The 20,553-nt window shown below is 40.6% G+C and overlaps 1 protein-coding gene across 1 annotated transcript; it reads left to right on the top strand.

Moving 5' to 3' along the window:
- The first annotated feature begins 6,007 nt into the window (after positions 1-6,007).
- Positions 6,008-20,479, top strand: b9d1 (B9 protein domain 1). The gene is made up of 7 exons (XM_060943016.1): positions 6,008-6,204; positions 6,319-6,387; positions 6,507-6,618; positions 17,003-17,099; positions 17,351-17,413; positions 19,834-19,901; positions 19,990-20,479. Exons 1-7 carry the CDS (start codon positions 6,142-6,144, stop codon positions 20,103-20,105), a joined length of 588 nt encoding a protein of 195 aa, XP_060798999.1. The 5' UTR covers positions 6,008-6,141; the 3' UTR covers positions 20,106-20,479.
- Positions 20,480-20,553: the final 74 nt, after the last annotated feature.

The following is a 20,553-nucleotide window of genomic DNA, read 5'->3' as shown; positions in this document are numbered from 1 at the left end:
CGGACTAAAGAGGAGAAGGATGACCCAAGTTGTTATCGGCGCTCAGTTCAGAAGCCTGCATCTCTGATGGTATGGGGTTGCATTAGTGCATGTGGCATGGGCAGCTTACACATCTGGAAAGACACCATCAATGCTGCAAGGTATATCCAGGTTCTAGAGCAGGGGTGTCCAAACTGATCCATAAAGGGCCGTGTGGCTGCAGGTTTTCATTCCAGCCATGCAGCAGCACACCTGATTTGGCTTATTCAATCAACTGACACACCCACCTTTTAATCAAGGGTGGGTGTGGCTGCAAGTATTTGACTGTGTGAAGACAGTTCAGTTGATTGAATGAGCCAAGTCAGTTGTGCTGCTGCATGGCTGGAATGAAAACCTGCAGCCACACGGCCCTTTATGGATCAGTTTGGACACCCCTGTTCTAGAGCAACATATGCTCCCATCCAGACAACATCTCTTTCAGGGAAGACCTTGCATTTTCCAACATGACAATGCCAAACCACATACTGCATCAATTACAGCATCATGGCTGCATAGAAGAAGGGTCCAGGTACTGAACTGGCCAGCCTGCAGTCTAGATCTTTCACCCATAGAAAACATTTGGCGCATCATAAAACGGAAGATATGACAAAAAAGACCTAAGACAGTTGAGCAACTAGAATCCTACATTAGACAAGAATGGGTTAACATTCCATTCTCTTTAAATGATACATTTTCTCAGTTTAAACATTTGATATATCATCTATGTTCTATTCTGAATAAAATATGGAATTTTGAAACTTCCACATCATTGCATTCCGTTTTTATTTACAATTTGTACTTTGTCCCAACTTTTTTGGAATCGGGGTTGTAGATGGAATTACAGCAAAAGGTGGCTCTACAAAGTATTGACTTGGGGGTGAACATATATGCACACTCCAGCTTTCTGTTTTTTCATCTTAATTATTATTTGTGTCACAATTAAAAAAAATTTGCACCTTTAAAGTTGTAGGCATGTTGTGTAAATCAAATGGTGCTAATCCCCCCAAAACATTTTAATTCCAGCTTTTAATACAACAAAACAGGACAAACACCAAGGGGGATGAATACTTTTGCAAGACTCTGTACCTCTGGTCATTGTGTCCAAACAACTCCATCTTTGTCTCATCTGACCACAAAACCTTCCTCCAGAATGCCTTTTCTTTGTCCATGTGATCAGCTGCAAACTTTATTTTCAAGCAGGGGCTTTTTTCTTGGACTGCAATCTCAGTCCATGGTGATGTAAAACTGGCTTGACTGTAGACAGTGACACTGGTATTCCAGCTGCTTCCAGTCCATGGCGGGCCTGTGCTTTGGTGGTTCCTGAGATGTTCCTGATCATGCAAATCAATTTCCTCCCAGCTCAGAGTTACAGTTTGGGTCGTCTTCCAGACCTTAGCAAAGTGGCCACACCTACCAATAATTTGTCCTTGTCAACCAAACCATTTTATGTTGGCACAGAGAAACTACCAGCTGTAGTCAATCATCATCATTAATAGGAAGTTACGAGGCTTTAGCCTTGGCAACTTAAAGGACATTTTGGAACTTTCAGCACCACTGAATTAATAATATAAGGGCTGTATATGTAATTTTGACCTTGTGTTGATTTCAGAAAACCCAAAATAAATTACAACAAATTCTTCTTCTTTTTTTAATTAAAGATGCATGTTGTACAATCGTTTGGTCACAGAAAAAGAACAGTTCAAAGAAATGACTGAAAGCCCAATATTGCATGACACTCATGCCCATGATGAGTGTTTATAAACGTCTGACCCCAACTGTAAGTTTTAAATGTATGATTAAACTTACTCAAGCATTGAAAAGTAATAAAAGTTAATGGAATTAACTGATGAAATGTTTATGTGAAACATAACTTGCTTATCTAAAACTCCACTATAGTTAACAACATTGTTTTGCTTTGTTTGAAAGATTGCAATATTTACCATTAGCTAGAATCTGACTTGCTGCCTAGCTGATTGTTAGCTACTGGTATCAGTGCTAGTCAATCCGAGCATTAGCAAAGAAAACAGGCTAACATGACCTGCTAATATTAGAAAATTAGCTACATGTTCCATCAAAATGCTTTTGCAAATTTAATGGTGTTCATCCTTTATAGGGAGGTAAAGATGACGCCTCGTTTTATTCGAGTCTTTGTTTATTCCAGCATTTTCCTGATGTAGAGCCGGGGCATATATCGTCCAGTTCAACACTGGATTGTCCAAATTTAAACAGCCACAAATATCTGTAGCACGAACTACTGTACATTGTGTAGCATGAGGAGTTCATGGTTGTCAGAGAAGGTTACTAATGAATTGGCATGATTCTTGATATTTTTTCTACTTTGATGAACTTGAATGGATGCTTCGAACTTAAATGATTAGGTGCTAAACTCATTCGGTTGAGATATAGTGTACAGTGATTGGCTGGATGAGAGAAAACAAGATCTTTGAGATGTGTAATGAGTACTTTGAAGATTTAAACAAAAATGTAAGCAGTAAAAAGTGCTTTTTTTTCTTAGACAGGTAATTAAGTAAGACTACACAAGAATTTTCAATGGTACTCATGTACAGTAAACTATGAATATGCTAAAATACTCCTTAAGTATAACAATAAGTACAATGACTTATTATTACAAGTTGGCATTTACATTATAATAAATATGGCATTTTTATTTACATTTTAATATCCGCAGTGTAGCATTTAAGATGGATGAGTTTGTGAAATGTAATTAGCGAATGGGTAAAACTGTCACTGATACTGACATGCTAAAATGTGTTCAATGTTTCAATTTGTTAAATGGTGTTAAGCTTTGACGTATCGAAGTCAGCCTTCAAATTTTAAAGTGTAATAAGTGCATCTCAAAGTCGCTTCTGTACAGAGAAAGAGCAAAAATCATACCCTACAGAAAAGACTCTATCAAAACCTCAGCTCATGTCTAAAAAAAAAAAAAAAGGTAGATACGGGTCCTGCAAAGGACTTTTAAGTAGTACAGACAAGTCTGTCCTATAAATAGTAGCTGAAAGTCAGAGAACCTGGTCCCTGAGTGGGAAAATTGGCAACAGACGAGGACGCCTCAAACTGGGACACACTTAGTGACAGTCAGGCCTTTTTCTCTTGATCTAGAGAGGGAAAGATTTACATACAGAGTAGTGATGCATCCTTAATACACAAACCTCTTGAAATTGGTCATTTGATTCTGATAGTAATATTGATTCCTCTGCAGCAGAACTTTTTTAACTCAGGTTTGAGAAATGTCACATTCAGCATGCAGCATCCCTGAGAGCACATTCACTGTGTGCTGCTTTTTTTTGGGGGGGGGGTTCCCAGCATTTTTTTTTTTTTTTTGCTATGTGATACTAACCCTTAGTGAATTTTCTTCATAACCAGTGACCCTTGTACAACCCTCAGAAAATGTGTAGGTGCTAGAAAGAGGATGCCATCTTCTACAGACATTTGCACCAAAAGTGCACAAGGAGTGCTGAATTTCAAAGGCTCCAAGTACACAAGGGGTCTAAGGGAACCCTATGAATGAAATTTGGACAATAAAGCTGCTGGTCCCATGCATTAAGCTATCCTCTGGTCCAAAATTCCTACTATTTCCTCAGCCCTGTGCACGTACTGTAACTGCCCAGACTCACTAAATCTGTTCAGGAATTGGCCTACCAAGGGACTTCAGTCTTATCTGTAACAGACCACTATGGGCACAGGCTTTCATTTCAGCAATGTAAACATAATCTTTGAAAGACCAGAGATTGATTCTTTAAACAACTGAAATCAGATGTGCTTCTGCTTGACTGGAATGAAACCCTGCAGTTGCAGTGACCCAATGCAAGCATGAAGAAAAGACCCATGTGAAGTAATAAGAGTGCCATCCATCCATCCATCCATCCATTACCTGGAGCCAAACCCAGCTGACTTTTGACAAGAGGCGGGGTCCACCCTGAGCAGGTCACCAATCAGCTGCAGGGCTAAAACAGAGACGAACAACCATTCACACTCACATTCACACCTATGAGCAATTTAAAGTAGCCAGTTAACTGAATCCACATGTTTTTGGACTGTGGGAGGAAACCGGAGCGCCTGGAGGAATGTCAAACACAGGTCCATCAAACCCACTGCCTGACAGATTTATTTTTTATTTTTTGTAATACAGAAAAATTACAACCATGCTGGTTTTGGTAATGAGTTAGCAAATTAGGTGGTTCACATGAGGTAAAATGGTAAATTCTGCCATAAGACCTATGGAATACTTAATTTAATTAAGTCAATATTAAATAAATAAATGAATGAACAAATTAATTAATTCATATATATGCCTATGAAATAAATAAATGTCCTATAAAAAAGTCCTCTGAAATAGATAAATGTAGAATTACGAAATATAAGTCTCCTCCTGAAATAAATAAAAGTAGTCCTTTGAAAAACGACATTTTGAAAATAAAATCCCTATTTATTTATTTAACTATTTAACTATATGGAACTATATTGAACCAATGTTGGGGAAATCAATGAATTAACATATAGTATAAATATGCAAGTGATTATAGAAAATTGCATGTGCTGATTTCTCGATAATCACCTCGAGCGAGTCGGCAAAATGGCGGCCAATCGCTTCGTTACTGTAAGTGAGGAAGAATTACAAATTATGAAAGAAAATGCTGTTCCTAAAAGCACTAAACATGCTATGAAGTTTGGTCTAAAACTATTCATAGTTAAAGTGGAATTGTGATTTATTTTATCAATTTCAAAACAAAGTATTTTATGTGAGTCGGTGTAGATAAGTGACACAAGTCTGCGCCGCGCCATTATTATATTTGCATGCCGCCTTTGACGTTTTAAATAAATTATTTTTAATACTATTTATTTATTTTTAAATAATCGCCTGTGTATTTATCTCATCTCATCTCATCTCATCTCATTATCTCTAGCCGCTTTATCCTGTTCTACAGGGTCGCAGGCAAGCTGGAGCCTATCCCAGCTGACTACGGGCGAAAGGCGGGGTACACCCTGGACAAGTCGCCAGGTCATCACAGGGCTGACACATAGACACAGACAACCATTCACACTCACATTCACACCTACGGTCAATTTAGAGTCACCAGTTAACCTAACCTGCATGTCTTTGGACTGTGGGGGAAAACGGAGCACCCGGAGGAAACCCACGCGGACACGGGGAGAACATGCAAACTCCACACAGAAAGGCCCTCGCCGGCCACGGGGCTCGAACCCGGACCTTCTTGCTGTGAGGCGACAGCGCTAACCACTACCTGTGTATTTATATTAAAACAATTATCTGCCTCAGGCTCAGTGAATATCAGTGAATAATTGTAAAATATATTTGTCTAGTTCATTTTAGGATTTTTTTCATAGCCATACTTATTCATATGCATTTTTGTTATGTTTATTCATTTATTTAATATTGACTTAAATAGTGGCGGTACGGTGGTGTAGTGGTTAGCACTGTCGCCTCACAGCAAGATCGTCCGGGTTCGAGCCCAGTGGTCGGCGAGGGCCTTTCTGTGTGGAGTTTGCATGTTCTCCCCGTGTCCGCGTGGGTTTCCTCCGGGTGCTCCGGGTTCCCCCACAGTCCAGAGACATGCAGGTTAGGTTAACTGGTGACTCTAAATTGACCGTAGGTGTGAATGTGAGTGTGAATGGTTGTCTGTGTCTATGTGTCAGCCCTGTGATGACCTGGCGACTTGTCCAGGGTGTACCCCGCCTTTCGCCCGTAGTCAGCTGGGATAGGCTCCAGCTTGCCTGCGACCCTGTAGAACAGGATAAAGCGGCTAGAGATAATGGATGGATGGATGACTTAAATAGCATTCCCAAGATACCCTTAAAAAGGCCAAAAACAAAATAAACAGAGCAAAAAGTCACCTCATGTGTTTTTGTGATGCTCTTCTACCGCCACCTGGTGGAGACTCAAATTTACAAATCGCCTTTGCTTTAGATTTGGACCTTGCTGCTATCCGTAGTAAAAGCGTCCTTAGTGCTGAAATTGCTGTTAGCAACCAGCAGCCATTTGAGTGTGAACAGCTAGCCTTTCTCCTTACAACTAAATAGTATTCGCGAAGAAAACGTGTCTGTAATTTTAATGTTGTATATTTATTAATTATTGTTGTGAAAATGACCTCAAATAACCCTTCCGTTTTTCTTCTCATGGTCAATGGACAAATCGAAACAGCTAATGTAAGTTACTGCTACATCACAACAGGTCAGGATGGTTAGTTAAAGCTGGTTAGTTTGGTTTCTTAGCAAACATCATTGCAAAATGTTTGTTTGTTTGTTTGTTTGTTTTTCTAGTTCCCGGAATATGATGACTTATATTGCAAGTATTGTTTTGTGTATGGACATGACTGGGCTCCAACAGCAGTAAGTGGAGGGGGGAAAAAAACAAGTTGCATTACATCATTTCTCCTGTTCATTAATACACATGGTGGCATTTAACATATTTGTTGTCTGTATGTTTGTTTTTACGTACTTATCTACAGGGACTGGAAGAGGGGATATCTCAAATAACATCGAAAGGACGAGATTCTTCTCAGAGCCTTGTGTGGAACTTCCCCCTGGACATTACTTTCAAAAGCACAAACCCATTTGGCTGTATGTCTCCCACATCTCTCTTATTACATCCTGTTACCTCAGTATGTGTACGAGTAAAACATAACGAGGTATGCTGTTGTAGGAAAATAATCAGTAGTATGGTGGTGTGAAGCGGTCACCACTTTGAAGTTGATTACTATCCTACACCCTATAACAGGACATCCTCATCTCATTATCTCTAGCCGCTTTATCCTGTTCTACAGGGTCACGGGAAAGCTGGAGCCTATCCCAGCTGACTACGGGCGAAAGGCAGGGTACACCCTGGACAAGTCGCCAGGTCATCACAGGGCTGACACATAGACACAGACAACCATTCACACTCACATTCACACCTACGGTCAATTTAGAGTCACCAGTTAACCTAACCTGCATGTCTTTGGACTGTGGGGGAAACCGGAGCACCCGGAGGAAACCCACGCGGACACGGGGAGAACATGCAAACTCTGCACAGAAGGGCCCTCGCCGGCCACGGGGCTTGAACCCGGACCTTCTTGCTGTGAGGCGACAGCGCTAACCACTACACCACCATGCCGCCCACAGGACATCCTGAAGTGTTTTATTTCTCTTATACTACAGCTCTTTTATTCATGACACATCATACGTTTGATCAGTTTAGAATTTAAACTTGAAGTATGTCTGCAAAACAAGTTAGTTCCTGTTATCAAGCAGCTACAGTCATCCCTTCACCAGCCTCTTCTTTTTTTTTAATCGCTCTTGAAGTTAGAGGGTAATAAGACTAAAATATGCAGCTTGTCATGTTACTGAGAAATCCAAATTTACAAAGTGTTCTGTCCCGAAACCTCTTATTAGGCAGAAAACTTTGCTGACTTTTGCAAATGCTGACGCTGGAGACTCCTTTGTGTTGCTAAAACAGCTCTGACCTGTCAAGGCATGGACTTCAAGACCTCTGAAGTTGTTGCAAGGTCAGGCCTGCATGGATCGCTTATCCTCCTTGTATTACGCCACTCTCCCCAATGGAGAATGAGCTTGCAATATTGTTATAATATTGCACATTGTCAAGATAACATGATGTCACACATCAGAGATGTAAAACTTCCACATTAGCAAGTGACTGTGACAACTGGTAAACAAACATGGCCGCCAGGTTTGCGTCATTAAAAGCAGAAGATTTTGAGAGAATTTTGGCTGCCAGCTCGCTCCATTACGTGTAGCTGTCGATGTTGATTTTAAAAGTAACCAAGTAAATTACACAGGGAAAATAATAATAAACAACAACAACGTTATTCAGCTTGACTGCGCTAGCATTGGCCTTCGCCAACACTACACCGGCTGGAAGGTAACTGGACTGCCATGCTAACAGCACCGTGTCGCGGCTAAGCTAGCGTTGGCCTTCGATAATGCTGATATGAAGTATGTGTATGTATAATAATAGCTTTCTTCATGGTCTCTCAGATATATTCCATTCAGCTAGCAGGATACTGAACTTGTCTTCGACTCATTCAGTATCATGCTAGCTAAATGGAGTACATCTGCTCGACCACTCAATCAGCCAATATTATTTAATTAGTACAATTCAAATGAAAAATGCGTGCAGATTTAAAAAACATTGAGTGCTGCATATATAGTTAGGTCCATAAATATTTGGAAAGAGACAACATTTTTCTAATTTTGGTTCTGTACATTACCACAATGAATTTTGAACAAAACAATTCAGATGCAGTTGAAGTTCAGACTTTCAGCTTTAATTCAGTGGGTTGAACAAAATAATTGCATAAAAATGTGAGGAACTAAAGCATTTTTTTAAACACAATCCCTTCATTTCAGGGGCTCAGAAATAATTGGACAAATTAAATAACTGTAAATAAAATGTTCATTTCTAATACTTGGTTGAAAACCCTTTGTTGGCAATGACTGCCTGAAGTCTTGAACTCATGGACATCACCAGACGCTGTGTTTCCTCCTTTTTAATGCTCTGCCAGGCCTTTGCTGCAGCGGTTTTCAGTTGCTGTTTGTTTGTGGGCCTTTCTGTCTGAAGTTTAGTCTTTAACAAGTGAAATGCATGCTCAGTTGGGTTGAGATCAGGTGACTGACTTGGCCATTCAAGAATATTCCACTTCTTTGCTTTAGTAAACTCCTGGGTTGCTTTGGCTTTATGTTTTGGGTCATTGTCCATCTGTATTATGAAACGCCGACCAATCAATTTGGCTGGATTTGAGCACACAGTATGTCTCTGAATACCTCAGAATTCATCCGGCTGCTTCTGTCCTGTGTCACATCATCAATAAACACTAGTGACCCCGTGCCACTGGCAGTCATGCATGCCCAAGCCATCACACTGCCTCTGCCGTGTTTTACAGATGATGTGGTATGCTTTGGATCATGAGCTGTACCACGCCTTCGCCATACTTTTTTCTTTCCATCATTCTGGTCAAGGTTGATCTTGGTTTCATCTGTCCAAAGAATGTTCTTCCAGAACTGTGCTGGCTTTTTTAGATGTTTTTTAGCAAAGTCCAATCTAGCCTTTTTATTCTTGAGGCTTATGAGTGGCTTGCACCGTGCAGTGAACCCTCTGTATTTACTTTCATGCAGTCTTCTCTTTATGGTAGATTTGGATATTGATACGCCTACTTCCTGGAGAGTGTTGCTCACTTGGTTGGCTGTTGTGAAGGGGTTTCTCGTCACCATGGAAATTATTCTGCGATCATCCACCACTGTTGTCTTCTGTGGGCGTCCAGGTCTTTTTGCATTGATGAGTTCACCAGTGCTTTCTTTCTTTCTCAGGATGTACCAAACTGTAGATTTTGCCACTCCTAATATTGTAGCAATTTCTCAGATGTTTTTTTTTCTGTTTTCGCAGCTTAAGGATGGCTTGTTTCACCTGCATGGAGAGCTCCTTTGACCGCATGTTTTCTTCACAGCAAAATCTTCCAAATGCAAGCACCACACCTCAAATCAACTCCAGGCCTTTTATCTGCTTAATTGAGAATGGCATAATGAAGGAATTGGCCACACCTGCCCATGAAATAGCCTTTGAGTCAATTGTCCAATTACTTTTGGTCCCTTTAAAAACAGGGTGGCACATGTTAAGGAGCTGAAACTCCTAAACCCTTCATCCAATTTTAATGTGGATACCCTCAAATGAAAGCTGAAAGTCTGGACTTTAGGTCCATTATATAACTATAACCTGAATATGTTTCAGTAAACAGGTAAAAAAAAAAAAAAAATTGTGTCAGTGTCCAAATATATATGGACCTAACTGTAAGTGCTTACGAGGTATTTCCAGACTGGGATGGATAGCGCCGATGTTTCTGACAGTAGGTGGAGAGTGTCCTCCATCCACGAGATCGGACTCGGCATCCTGTGCTTCGCCGTGGATCACAGCAATACCCAGTCGAAGCCTTTCAGCAAACGACTATGCCCTACAAAGCACACGGTGTACCTTGTTTGTCCAGTACATCCCACAGATGCTCAAACTGATTGAGATCTGGGGAATTTGGAGGCCAAGTCAACACCTTGAACTCTTTTTCATATTCTTCAAACTATTCTTGAACAATTTTTGCAGTGTTATGCAGGGTGCATTATCCTACTGAAAGAGGCCACTGACATTCAGGAACACTGTTGTCATGAAAAGGTGTACTTGGTCTGCAACAATGTTTAGGTAGGTGGTACGTATCAAAGCAACATCCACATGAATGCCAGGACCTGATGTTTCCCAGCAGAACATTATCCAGAGCATTACACTGCCTCTGCCAGTTTGCCTTCTTCCCACAGTGCTTCCTGGTGCCATTTCTTCCTCAGGTAAGTGACGTGCGCACACACACTTGGCTGTCGGTGATGTACAGGAATCAGTGTGGGGTGTCTGAGTGGTCTGTGGCTACGCAAGCTGTGATGCACTGTGTTCTGACACCATTCTGTCATAGCCAGTATTAATTTTTTCAGCAGTTTGTGCTACAGTAGCTCTTCTGTGGGATTGGACCATATGGGCTAGCCTTAGTGCCCCATGTGAATCAATGAACCTTCGACACCCATGACCCTGTCACCGGTTGTCCTTCCTTGGTCCACTTTTGGTAGGTACTAACCACTGCATACCGGGAACACCCTACAAGATGTGTCATATTGGAGATGCTCAGACCCAGTCATCTAGCCAAAACAATTTGGTCCTTGCCAAAGTCACTCAGATCCTTACACTTGCTCATTTTTCCTGCTTCCATGACCTCAACTTCAAGAACTGATTGTTCACTTGCTGCCTAATATATCCCACCCCATGACAGGTGCCATTGTAATGTGTACGTGGGGTCTTTTTGATGATGTGACAGCTGGTATCTCATCACAAACTGAATTGATTAGACCAAAAAACTTAAAATCATCTTGTGGCATACACTGAGAAAAGCGTGTGTGTGTGTGTGTTTAGCAAGGCTTTAGACATCTCTATACAGATTGACCTAATTTACCTCTGTGTTTTATTAAACCGCACAGATTTTGGCTGTCAAATCTTGCATAAAATAATTAATAATTAATGTTATTCACTTCACCTTGTCAGTGGTTTTTATATTATGGCTGATCGGTGTATGGGGGGAGGGACATTATTGCAAAATTTAGAAAAAATTATAGATTTCCAGTAGAGAAATAAGTTCTCACTTTGATCATCATCCACCACTTCTGTCTCTATCGTTCCCGGCGTTTATACATAAGCCGATTTGTCGTCTCTTCACTCGATTGACCTCTGTTCATGCTAACATTGGTGGGGAAATAATCTCTGATGAAATCAACCTGCCTTGTATTGTTGGCTAAATTTCTTCTTATTAATGTTTTCTAAGCTCATTTTAACATTTGTCTGCTGTCATCAACGTGTACGTGGGGTCTTTTTGATGATGTGACAGCTGGTATCTCATCACAAACTGAATTGATTAGACCAAAAAACTTAATCATCTTGTGGCATACACTGAGAAAAGCACGTGTGTGTGTGTGTGTGTTTAGCAAGGCTTTAGGCATCTCTATGCAGATTGACCTAATTTACCTCTGTGTTTATTAAACCACCCAGATTTTGGCTGTCAAATCTTGCACAAAATGATCTTGAATGGCAAGGCTTGTAGCTTTTAATAAAATATTTATACATGTACATACGTTGCCTGGCCAAAAAAAAAAAAGTCACGATTTGGATTTAAATAAGTAAATACTTTATGATCTTTTGATTGTGTAATTTCTGCAGTGATAAAAGTGAACAATGTGCTGTGGTGTTTTTGTACGTTTGAGGGATTATGTAGTCAGAAAATGCATAAAGTCTTAAGAATATTGACTTTCATTTGATTTGATTCATTATATATGGAAGAACATTTAATCAAATGAATAGCATTTTATTTATATAATATATATATATATATATATATATATATATATATATATATATATATATATATATATAAAAAGGAAGTAAAGTTCAAAATATGCATTTTCATAACGCAGGGTACTAACCTACATATGGTACACATAGATATTTAGTATAAATACAGAGGAGAGTTACAGAAAATCGAGTGCACTGATTATCGAGAAACAGTCCGAATCTCTCGACTGATCGCTTTGTCACCGTAAGTGAGGAAAAATTACAAACGATGAAAGAAAATGCTGTTCCTAAAAGCACTAAAGATGCTACAAAGTTTAAAACTATCCAAGGGTAAGGTGGAACTGTGATTTATTTTACCCATTTCAAAACAAAGTATTTTACGTGACTCGGCATAGATAAGTGACAACCCTGCGTCGCGCCTTTATTACATTTACATGCTGCTTTTGAAGTTTGAAATACATTTTTTAATATGATTTTTTAAAAGGGCGGCATGGTGGTGTAGTGGTTAGCGCTGTCGCCTCACAGCAAGAAGGTCCGAGCCCCGTGGCCGGCGAGGGCCTTTCTGTGTGGAGTTTGCATGTTCTCCCCGTGTCCGTGTGGGTTTCCTCCGGGTGCTCCGGTTTCCCCCACGGTCCAAAGACATGCAGGTTAGGTTAACTGGTGACTCTAAATTGACCGTAGGTGTGAATGAGAGTGTGAATGGTTGTCTGTGTCTATGTGTCAGCCCTGTGATGACCTGGCGACTTGTCCAGGGTGTACCCCGCCTTTCGCCCGTAGTCAGCTGGGATAGGCTCCAGCTTGCCTGCAACCCTGTAGAACAGGATAAAGCGGCTAGAGATAATGAGATGAGATTTTTTTAAAAATAATCACCTGTGTATTTACAACCCCGATTCCAAAAAAAATTGGGACAAAGTACAAATTGTAAATAAAAACGGAATGCAGTAATTTACAAATCTCAAAAACTGATATTGTATTCACAATAGAACATAGACAACATATCAAATGTCGAAAGTGAGACATTTTGAAATTTCATGCCAAATATTGGCTCATTTGAAATTTCATGACAGCAACACATCTCAAAAAAGTTGGGACAGGGGCAATAAGAGGCTGGAAAAGTTAAAGGTACAAAAAAGGAACAGCTGGAGGACCAAATTGCAACTCATTAGGTCAATTGGCAATAGGTCATTAACATGACTGGGTATAAAAAGAGCATCTTGGAGTGGCAGCGGCTCTCAGAAGTAAAGATGGGAAGAGGATCACCAATCCCCCTAATTCTGCGCCGACAAACAGTGGAGCAATATCAGAAAGGAGTTTGACAGTGTAAAATTGCAGAGAGTTTGAACATATCATCTACAATGCATAATATCATCAAAAGATTCAGGGAATCTGGAAGAATCTCTGTGCGTAAGGGTCAAGGCCGAAAAACCATACTGGGTGTCCGTGATCTTTGGGCCCTTAGACGGCACTGCATCACATACAGGCATGCTTCTGTATTGGAAATCACAAAATGGGCTCAGGAATATTTCCAGAGAACATTATCTGTGAACACAATTCACCGTGCCATCCGCCGTTGCCAGCTAAAACTCTATAGTTCAAAGAAGAAGCCGTATCTAAACATGATCCAGAAGCGCAGACGTCTTCTCTGAGCCAAGGTTCATTTAAAATGGACTGTGGCAAAGTGGAAAACTGTTCTGTGGTCAGACGAATCAAAATTTGAAGTTCTTTATGGAAATCGGGGACGCCGTGTCATTCGGACTAAAGAGGAGAAGGACAACCCAAGTTGTTCTCAGCGCTCAGTTCAGAAGCCTGCATCTCTGATGGTATGGGGTTGCATTAGTGCGTGTGGCATGGGCAGCTTACACATCTGGAAAGACACCATCAATACTGAAAGGTATATCCAGGTTCTAGAGCAACATATGCTCCCATCCAGACGACGTCTCTTTCAGGGAAGACCTTGCATTTTCCAACATGACAATGCCAAACCACATACTGCATCAATTACAGCATCATGGCTGCGTAGAAGAAGGGTCCGGGTACTGAACTGGCCAGGCTGCAGTCCAGATCTTTCACCCATAGAAAACATTTGGCGCATCATAAAACGGAAGATATGACAAAAAAGACCTAAGACAGTTGAGCAACTAGAATCCTACATTAGACAAGAATGGGTTAACATTCCTATCCCTAAACTTGAGCAACTTGTCTCCTCAGTCCCCAGACGTTTACAGACTGTTGTAAAGAGAAAAGGGGATGTCTCACAGTGGGAAACATGGCCTTGTCCCAACTTTTTTGAGATGTGTTGTTGTCATGAAATTTAAAATCACCTAATTTTTCTCTTTAAATGATACATTTTCTCAGTTTAAACATTTGATGTGTCATCTATGTTCTATTCTGAATAAAATATGGAATTTTGAAACTTCCACATCATTGCATTCCGTTTTTATTTACAATTTGTATTTTGTCCCAACTTTTTTGGAATCAGGGTTGTATACAAAAACAATTATCCACCTCAGGTTCAGTGAATATCGGTGAATAATAACCTCGACTTCATCTCGACTATTGTTCACCGATCTTCACTTCACCTTCAGTGAATAATTGTTAATTACAGGTTTGGCCCAAGTATGTTTGTTAATCATGAAACAGACTTGATGTGAACCAGTATAAAGCCTCAGTAAAATTCTGGTCTTAACCAGTATTGTAGTCGAGTCACTAAACCTCGAATCCGAGTCCAGTCTGGAGTCCCCAGTGTTCAAGTCTGAGTCAAGTCCAAGTCATTTTAAAAAAAATAAAATAAAATTCAAGTCGAGTCCACTATTGGTTCGAGTCCAAGACTCCAACTGCACCATTTGATGGTGGCTGTTTTAGTGCCATTTAACATTAGTTTGTTCCTGAACATGACGTATGAACAGGTGAATGTGTTTCTCTTTGTCAGGGAGTGCGAAGTATTCTGTCAGACGGATGTAAGTGCAGAAGCTGTGTTTATTAATGCAAGTGATGACAGGTAAACGATCCAGAATGGCAGGCAAACTCTTAAAACAGTGAAACGGGCAATAGATCGAGCGAGACACAAACAGGCTATCGTAGACTCGGCAGAATCAAAGACGAGAAACAGGAAATCAGGGATCGGGAAACCAAACAAGGAAATAAGGCTTGGTAATGTGTCAGCAACACAACTCAATACTTCGTAAAGTAAGTGTGTTTTCACAGTCTTTATTTAGGCACGGTGATTGTGCTTTAATCCTGTGCAGGTGCGAGTTGTTTCCGGCGCCTGTGCGCTGTCTGGAGCGCGCCCGAGATGCACGCGCCAAGGCATGCAGGTGTGACGCTCTTGCATGAAATTAGTATAAAAATTAACATAGATATAAATATCTTATGCCAACTTATTATGGCATGTTACAAAAACTAAAGAAAAAATCCGAGTCCTCGTCTCCAATTTCCAAGTCCAAATGCAGTTAACGCACAAGTCCGAGTCATCAGTGCTTGAGTCCAAGTTGAGTCACAAGTCCTTAAAATTAGGGCACGAGTCGGACTCGAGTACTACAAGCCTGGCCTTAACTGCCAAAAACATCCATCGAAATAAGGAAGCTTACTCCTAAACCAAGGCCTAAGAGCGAGCATCATGTACTAACTTTCTTTGCACCGTGACTGTTGAGTGATTTCTTAAACTGTTGCACAGGGTGGCAGCACTGAGACAGAAGAGACACGCACGCAGAAAGAGGTACTGCAACTGATTGATGCTGAACTCAATATGAGGGATCATATTTTTAATACATGGTAATCAGATTTAATTAGTAAGTAAACATACAACCTGGCGACTTGTCCAGGGTGTACCCCGCCTTTCGCCCGTAGTCAGCTGGGATAGGCTCCAGCTCGCCTGCGACCCTGTAGAACAGGATAAAGCGGCTAGAGATAATGAGATGAGTAAACATACAGCAACACTGTGAGAAACAGTGAGGTGCACATCTGGCTGCTCTGTTCATTTGATCCCCAGACTAAAATGGCACAATGTATAAACACGCACTTCATGTATAAAGTGCTTCCATTCTTGGTCAGTTATTCAGTGCTCAGTTCCTGTGCTGCAGGATCATGAACAGTGATCACAAAAGCTTGAAAATGATACCAGTAGATTCGATGTGAAAATCTCCCAGACCTCCTGATAAGCCCTGGATGTTTTAAAATCATATAAAAATCAATCACCCCTATGGCAAATAATATAGCTGAATGGGTTATAACAGTTTCATTGTGATGGATTTAATCAAAGTGAAAGCAAAATATATATATTTTTTAAACTTGTGTAATTTTAGTCTTAAGACTAAAATGGCACAATGAACATAAAATGGCTTGTGAACATCTCAACCACCAAGATAGCTCTGAAAACATACTTTATTCAGCTCAACCAGTAAGTCATACTGGGGTGCGTGTGTGTGTGTATATGGTGGCACGGTGGTGTAGTGGTTAGCGCTGTTGCGGTCCGGGTTCGAGCCCCGTGGCCGGCGAGGGCCTTTCTGTGCGGAGTTTGCATGTTCTCCCCGTGTCCGCGTGGGTTTCCTCCGGGTGCTCCGGTTTCCCCCACAGTCCAAAGACATGCAGGTTAGGTTAACTGGTGACTCTAAATTGACCGTAGGTGTGAATGTGAGTGTGAATGGTTGTCTGTGTCTATGTGTCAGCCCTGTGATGACCTGGCGACTTGTCCAGGGTGTACCCCGCCTTTCGCCCGTAGTCAGCTGGGATAGGCTCCAGCTTGCCTGCGACCCTGCAGAACAGGATAAATCGGCTACAGATAATGATTTTTTTTTTTTTGGTACTGGAAATATGCTTTTACATTTCCAAAAGTCTACTACTGTACATACTGCTTTTGGGTGTGTCTATCATTAGTATGCGTAGTACTCCATTTCAAGCACAGCCAATGAGAGCTCTGTGATGGCAAAAATACAAATGTCTGCACATCTCTGAGGACCGGTTTGGGAACCCTATTTATAATCACTAACAAGTTAATAATATTTGCCCATTAAGTTTTATTAAGTCTAACTACAGTGCAGTTCAGAATAAATACGTGTGTGTGGTGGTGTTTTCTTTTCTCCCCAGGGCCTCAGGTTGTGGTGAGTGTATATGGGCCAGACACATTCGGAAATGACGTGGTCCGGGGTTACGGAGCTGTGCATGTCCCCTTTACCCCTGGAAAGTGAGTGGCTGTCATGCTGACTTTAAGGCTGTCGTAATAGCAGTCGTTTGTGAATCAGTGCTCAGGTATTGGCCAGTACTGATGACACACCTGCCGTGTTATAGCCTACAAATGAACCATTCTGATTAACATGTCGTCGGATGAGTTTTTGTGCGTTTTGCTAAATCCAGCAATAATACATGCCAATTATTAGCAAAAGACATATCCCAATGTTGACTTTTTTTTTAAAAAAGTATGATCTATTGTTGCAGGCACACAAGGACAATCCCAATGTTTGTTCCTGAGTCCACATCGAGGCTGCAGAGACTCACAAGGTAGTACTTTTTTTTTGTGCGTGTTTTTTTTTTTGACTACAGGTTCTTGAGATGGATTCCATGAGGTTTTTTTCACTGGTCCTGTTATCACAAATTACGTACAGCAGAGTCTAAAAGCCTTAGACCACATTGAAGATCTGGGGTGGCCCCCCCCTTAATCTAAAACTGAAAATAAGTTTTAGGAATATTAACAATTCAGGTACGATTTGATTTCAAGCAGATTTGTGACACTACATTTACATGCACAAAGTACTCAGATTTTTGCCCTTATTCAGAAAAATACAGGTCCTACTAAGCTGTTTACATGGCTATTGAAAATGAATATTCCACTAATATCCCCATTTACATGCAGCTATGCATACTCTCTAGTTTGTGTACGATGCATGGAGCTGACCGTAAACAGGCAAGAGGCCGTGTGTCGTGAACTGCCATAAAAACCCCCAAATGAAACGCATATTTCGAATGCACTATATAAGAATATTCCTAAAACCTGAATAATACTGGCATCTCACATTTTAATCAGAAAATGCTAAATTCAGGATATTTGAATAGAATATGCTGTTTACATGACTTTTAAATTCAGAATATTGTCATATTCAGAATAATAGTGGAATATTAGCATGCATGTAAATGTACAGATTGACGATGTTAAAGGAGAACTGAAGGCAAATTTATCAATTCTCTCATTTTATTAAATATAGGAATGCATTTTTGATAGCATATTTCAAACATATAGCAGTGACAAAATAGCTATGTAATACCAGTCCACACGTCAAAGCGACGGCCGTAAACGAGATTCGTTGAGACCTGTGCGAGACATCATAGGACGGAAGTAAAACGTACAGCCGAAATCAAAGTGACCAACATCTGCCAACGTTGCCAAAAGACGCGCGCGCCCTCTTTCGAATGCTGACGTAATCAAGCCGGAAGTTTTGTTTGTTTTGATAGCAATCAGGAAAGTTTGAAAAAAAGTAGGCAGTAATCGTCATTTAAACTCGTTTTTGTGCAATATTTCGTTTTCAAAATGGTGGCACTGACACCTGGTTCACACTTCACGTTTCAAAGTCTCGCACAAGTCTCATGAAGATCGTGCGGATAAGCGGCGCCTGCCGTGGACCAAACGAGCCAAATTCAGCATGGCTAAAAACCGAATAGGCCGATAAGTCTCATCTCATTATCTGTAGCCGCTTTATCCTGTTCTACAGGGTCGCAGGCAAGCTGGAGCCTATCCCAGCTGACTACGGGCGAAAGGCGGGGTACATCCTGGACAAGTCGCCAGGTCATCACAGGGCTGACAGACACAGACAACCATTCACACTCACATTCACACCTACGGTCAATTTAGAGTCACCAGTTAACCTAACCTGCATGTCTTTGGACTGTGGGGGAAACCGGAGCACCCGGAGGAAACCCACGCGGAGAACATGCAAACTCCACACAGAAAGGCCCTCGCCGGCCACGGGGCTCGAACCCGGACCTTCTTGCTGTGAGGCGACAGCGCTAACCACTACACCACCATGCCGCCCCAGGCCGATAAGTATAATATTTAATTGCAATTAGTTGCCAATATGAGTCACGCTACACGGTTACTAAAACCAAAAACTTAATTGAATAACACGTTAAGAAATAAAGCAAGTTTAAAAATGACTCCAGTTCTCCTTTAATATGTTGAGTCTCACATCCTTTCCACTGAAACACATGCAGATGTTCAGTCAGATTTGATTGAACATGAATCGTCAGTTTTTACACACACTTGTGGAGTCCATGCCATCTCCAAAATGATGTACTAAAATTAATTTCATGTAAATATTTCTAAAATTCTGGTTTTCACTCATGTTAAGTGGATTTAATGCAATTTGAAAAACATTTGTATTCAATTAGAAAGGAATACAAAACAGGAGCATTTTCACAAATGGACTCAGACATTTGGACCCCGCTGTATGAAATGAAAAATAAGGCATTAACAGTTATGTGCAACAATTACACTTGCTCTTCACACTTCCTTTTCTTTCATTGTACAGCAGTGATTTTTCTGTTGCTACATTCATCTTTTTTTTTTCAACCCTTCTTCGGCTGTGTGAAAGATCAGGCGTAGATCTTGTGAAACCTGTTTTTCTTTCCTTCCTCTTTATTACTTCGTAGCAACCTGCTTGAACATGTTATTTATAATATTTGCCCATGCCTTAAATAAGACCTAAACATGGGAGTTGTTAATGAGGCCCAGTTAAAATAAAGTAACAAGAACAGTCAATAGGGATACAAACCTTTAAGCCTAGCAATAATGTTAGATTGAGCTGTAATACAAGGGCATGTGGTAACAGGTTTTTGACAGGAAACACCAGTGAATTGATTTGTAGATGCGCCCTAGTGATCATCTATCTGAACAATAGTTTATCATATTAAACGTACTTTGTCCACAGCTGGTTGATGGGTAGGCGTCCTGAGTTCACAAATCCTAAAATCGTTGCTCAGGGAGAGGGAAGAGAAGGTAAGCTCAGTTATAACGTCCCATTGAGCCATCACTTATGTCATGATGGAGCATTTAGAGTGACGCCAAATGATTTCTATATTTGCAGTAACCAGGGTGCGCTCTCAAGGCTTTGTAACCATCCAGTTTAACATCATTACCAAAGACATGAAGAAGTTGGGATATGACGTCGGCCAAACGCCAGCCAGGAACCTGATGCCATAGCTGTTACACACTCATTAGACCTCGTTTCATAAGTGTGCAGATCTAATTATATACTTCAAAGTACATTATAAAATAGATTTGCATAGGCCTACTATTCTTCCATGCACCACTCATTGCAGCATTATTTCATTACTAATATTTTCCTGTCCTTTTGTATTTTGTTTACTTGCTTTTTATACATCTTTTTTTTCCCCTTTTTAGCATAAGGGACTCAGTTGGGGTACGAGCCCTGTTCTTATCCCTTGCCACAGTGTTTACTGTTTTGTATTTGTATTCAACAGCTTTTACTGCATAGTTAGCATCATGTTTATTTAAGCTATAAAACCAAGATGTTTTGTCTATCCTATTACTTTTATACATTTGTAATAAAATTTCTCCAGCTGTGTTTGTTGGCATTCACTTTCTGGGGACACAACTACAGTTGAATGAAAGATTTTCACCAGAATCC

The sequence above is a fragment of the Neoarius graeffei genome, chromosome 16 (assembly GCF_027579695.1).
Source record: "Neoarius graeffei isolate fNeoGra1 chromosome 16, fNeoGra1.pri, whole genome shotgun sequence".
Classification (NCBI taxonomy): domain Eukaryota; kingdom Metazoa; phylum Chordata; class Actinopteri; order Siluriformes; family Ariidae; genus Neoarius; species Neoarius graeffei.
Note: the sequence above shows the minus strand (reverse complement) of the source record. Positions and strands in the feature narration are given on the sequence as shown.

Bases quoted from the DNA above. Each gene is read 5' to 3' on its own strand.
- b9d1 (XM_060943016.1), top strand. From the start codon at position 6,142: ATGACCTCAAATAACCCTTCCGTTTTTCTTCTCATGGTCAATGGACAA. The intron at 6,619-17,002 runs GTATGTCTCCCA...TTTTCTCCCCAG, and splicing joins AAGCACAAACCCATTTGGCT to GGCCTCAGGTTGTGGTGAGT. The intron at 17,414-19,833 runs GTAGTACTTTTT...CTTTGTCCACAG, and splicing joins AGGCTGCAGAGACTCACAAG to CTGGTTGATGGGTAGGCGTC.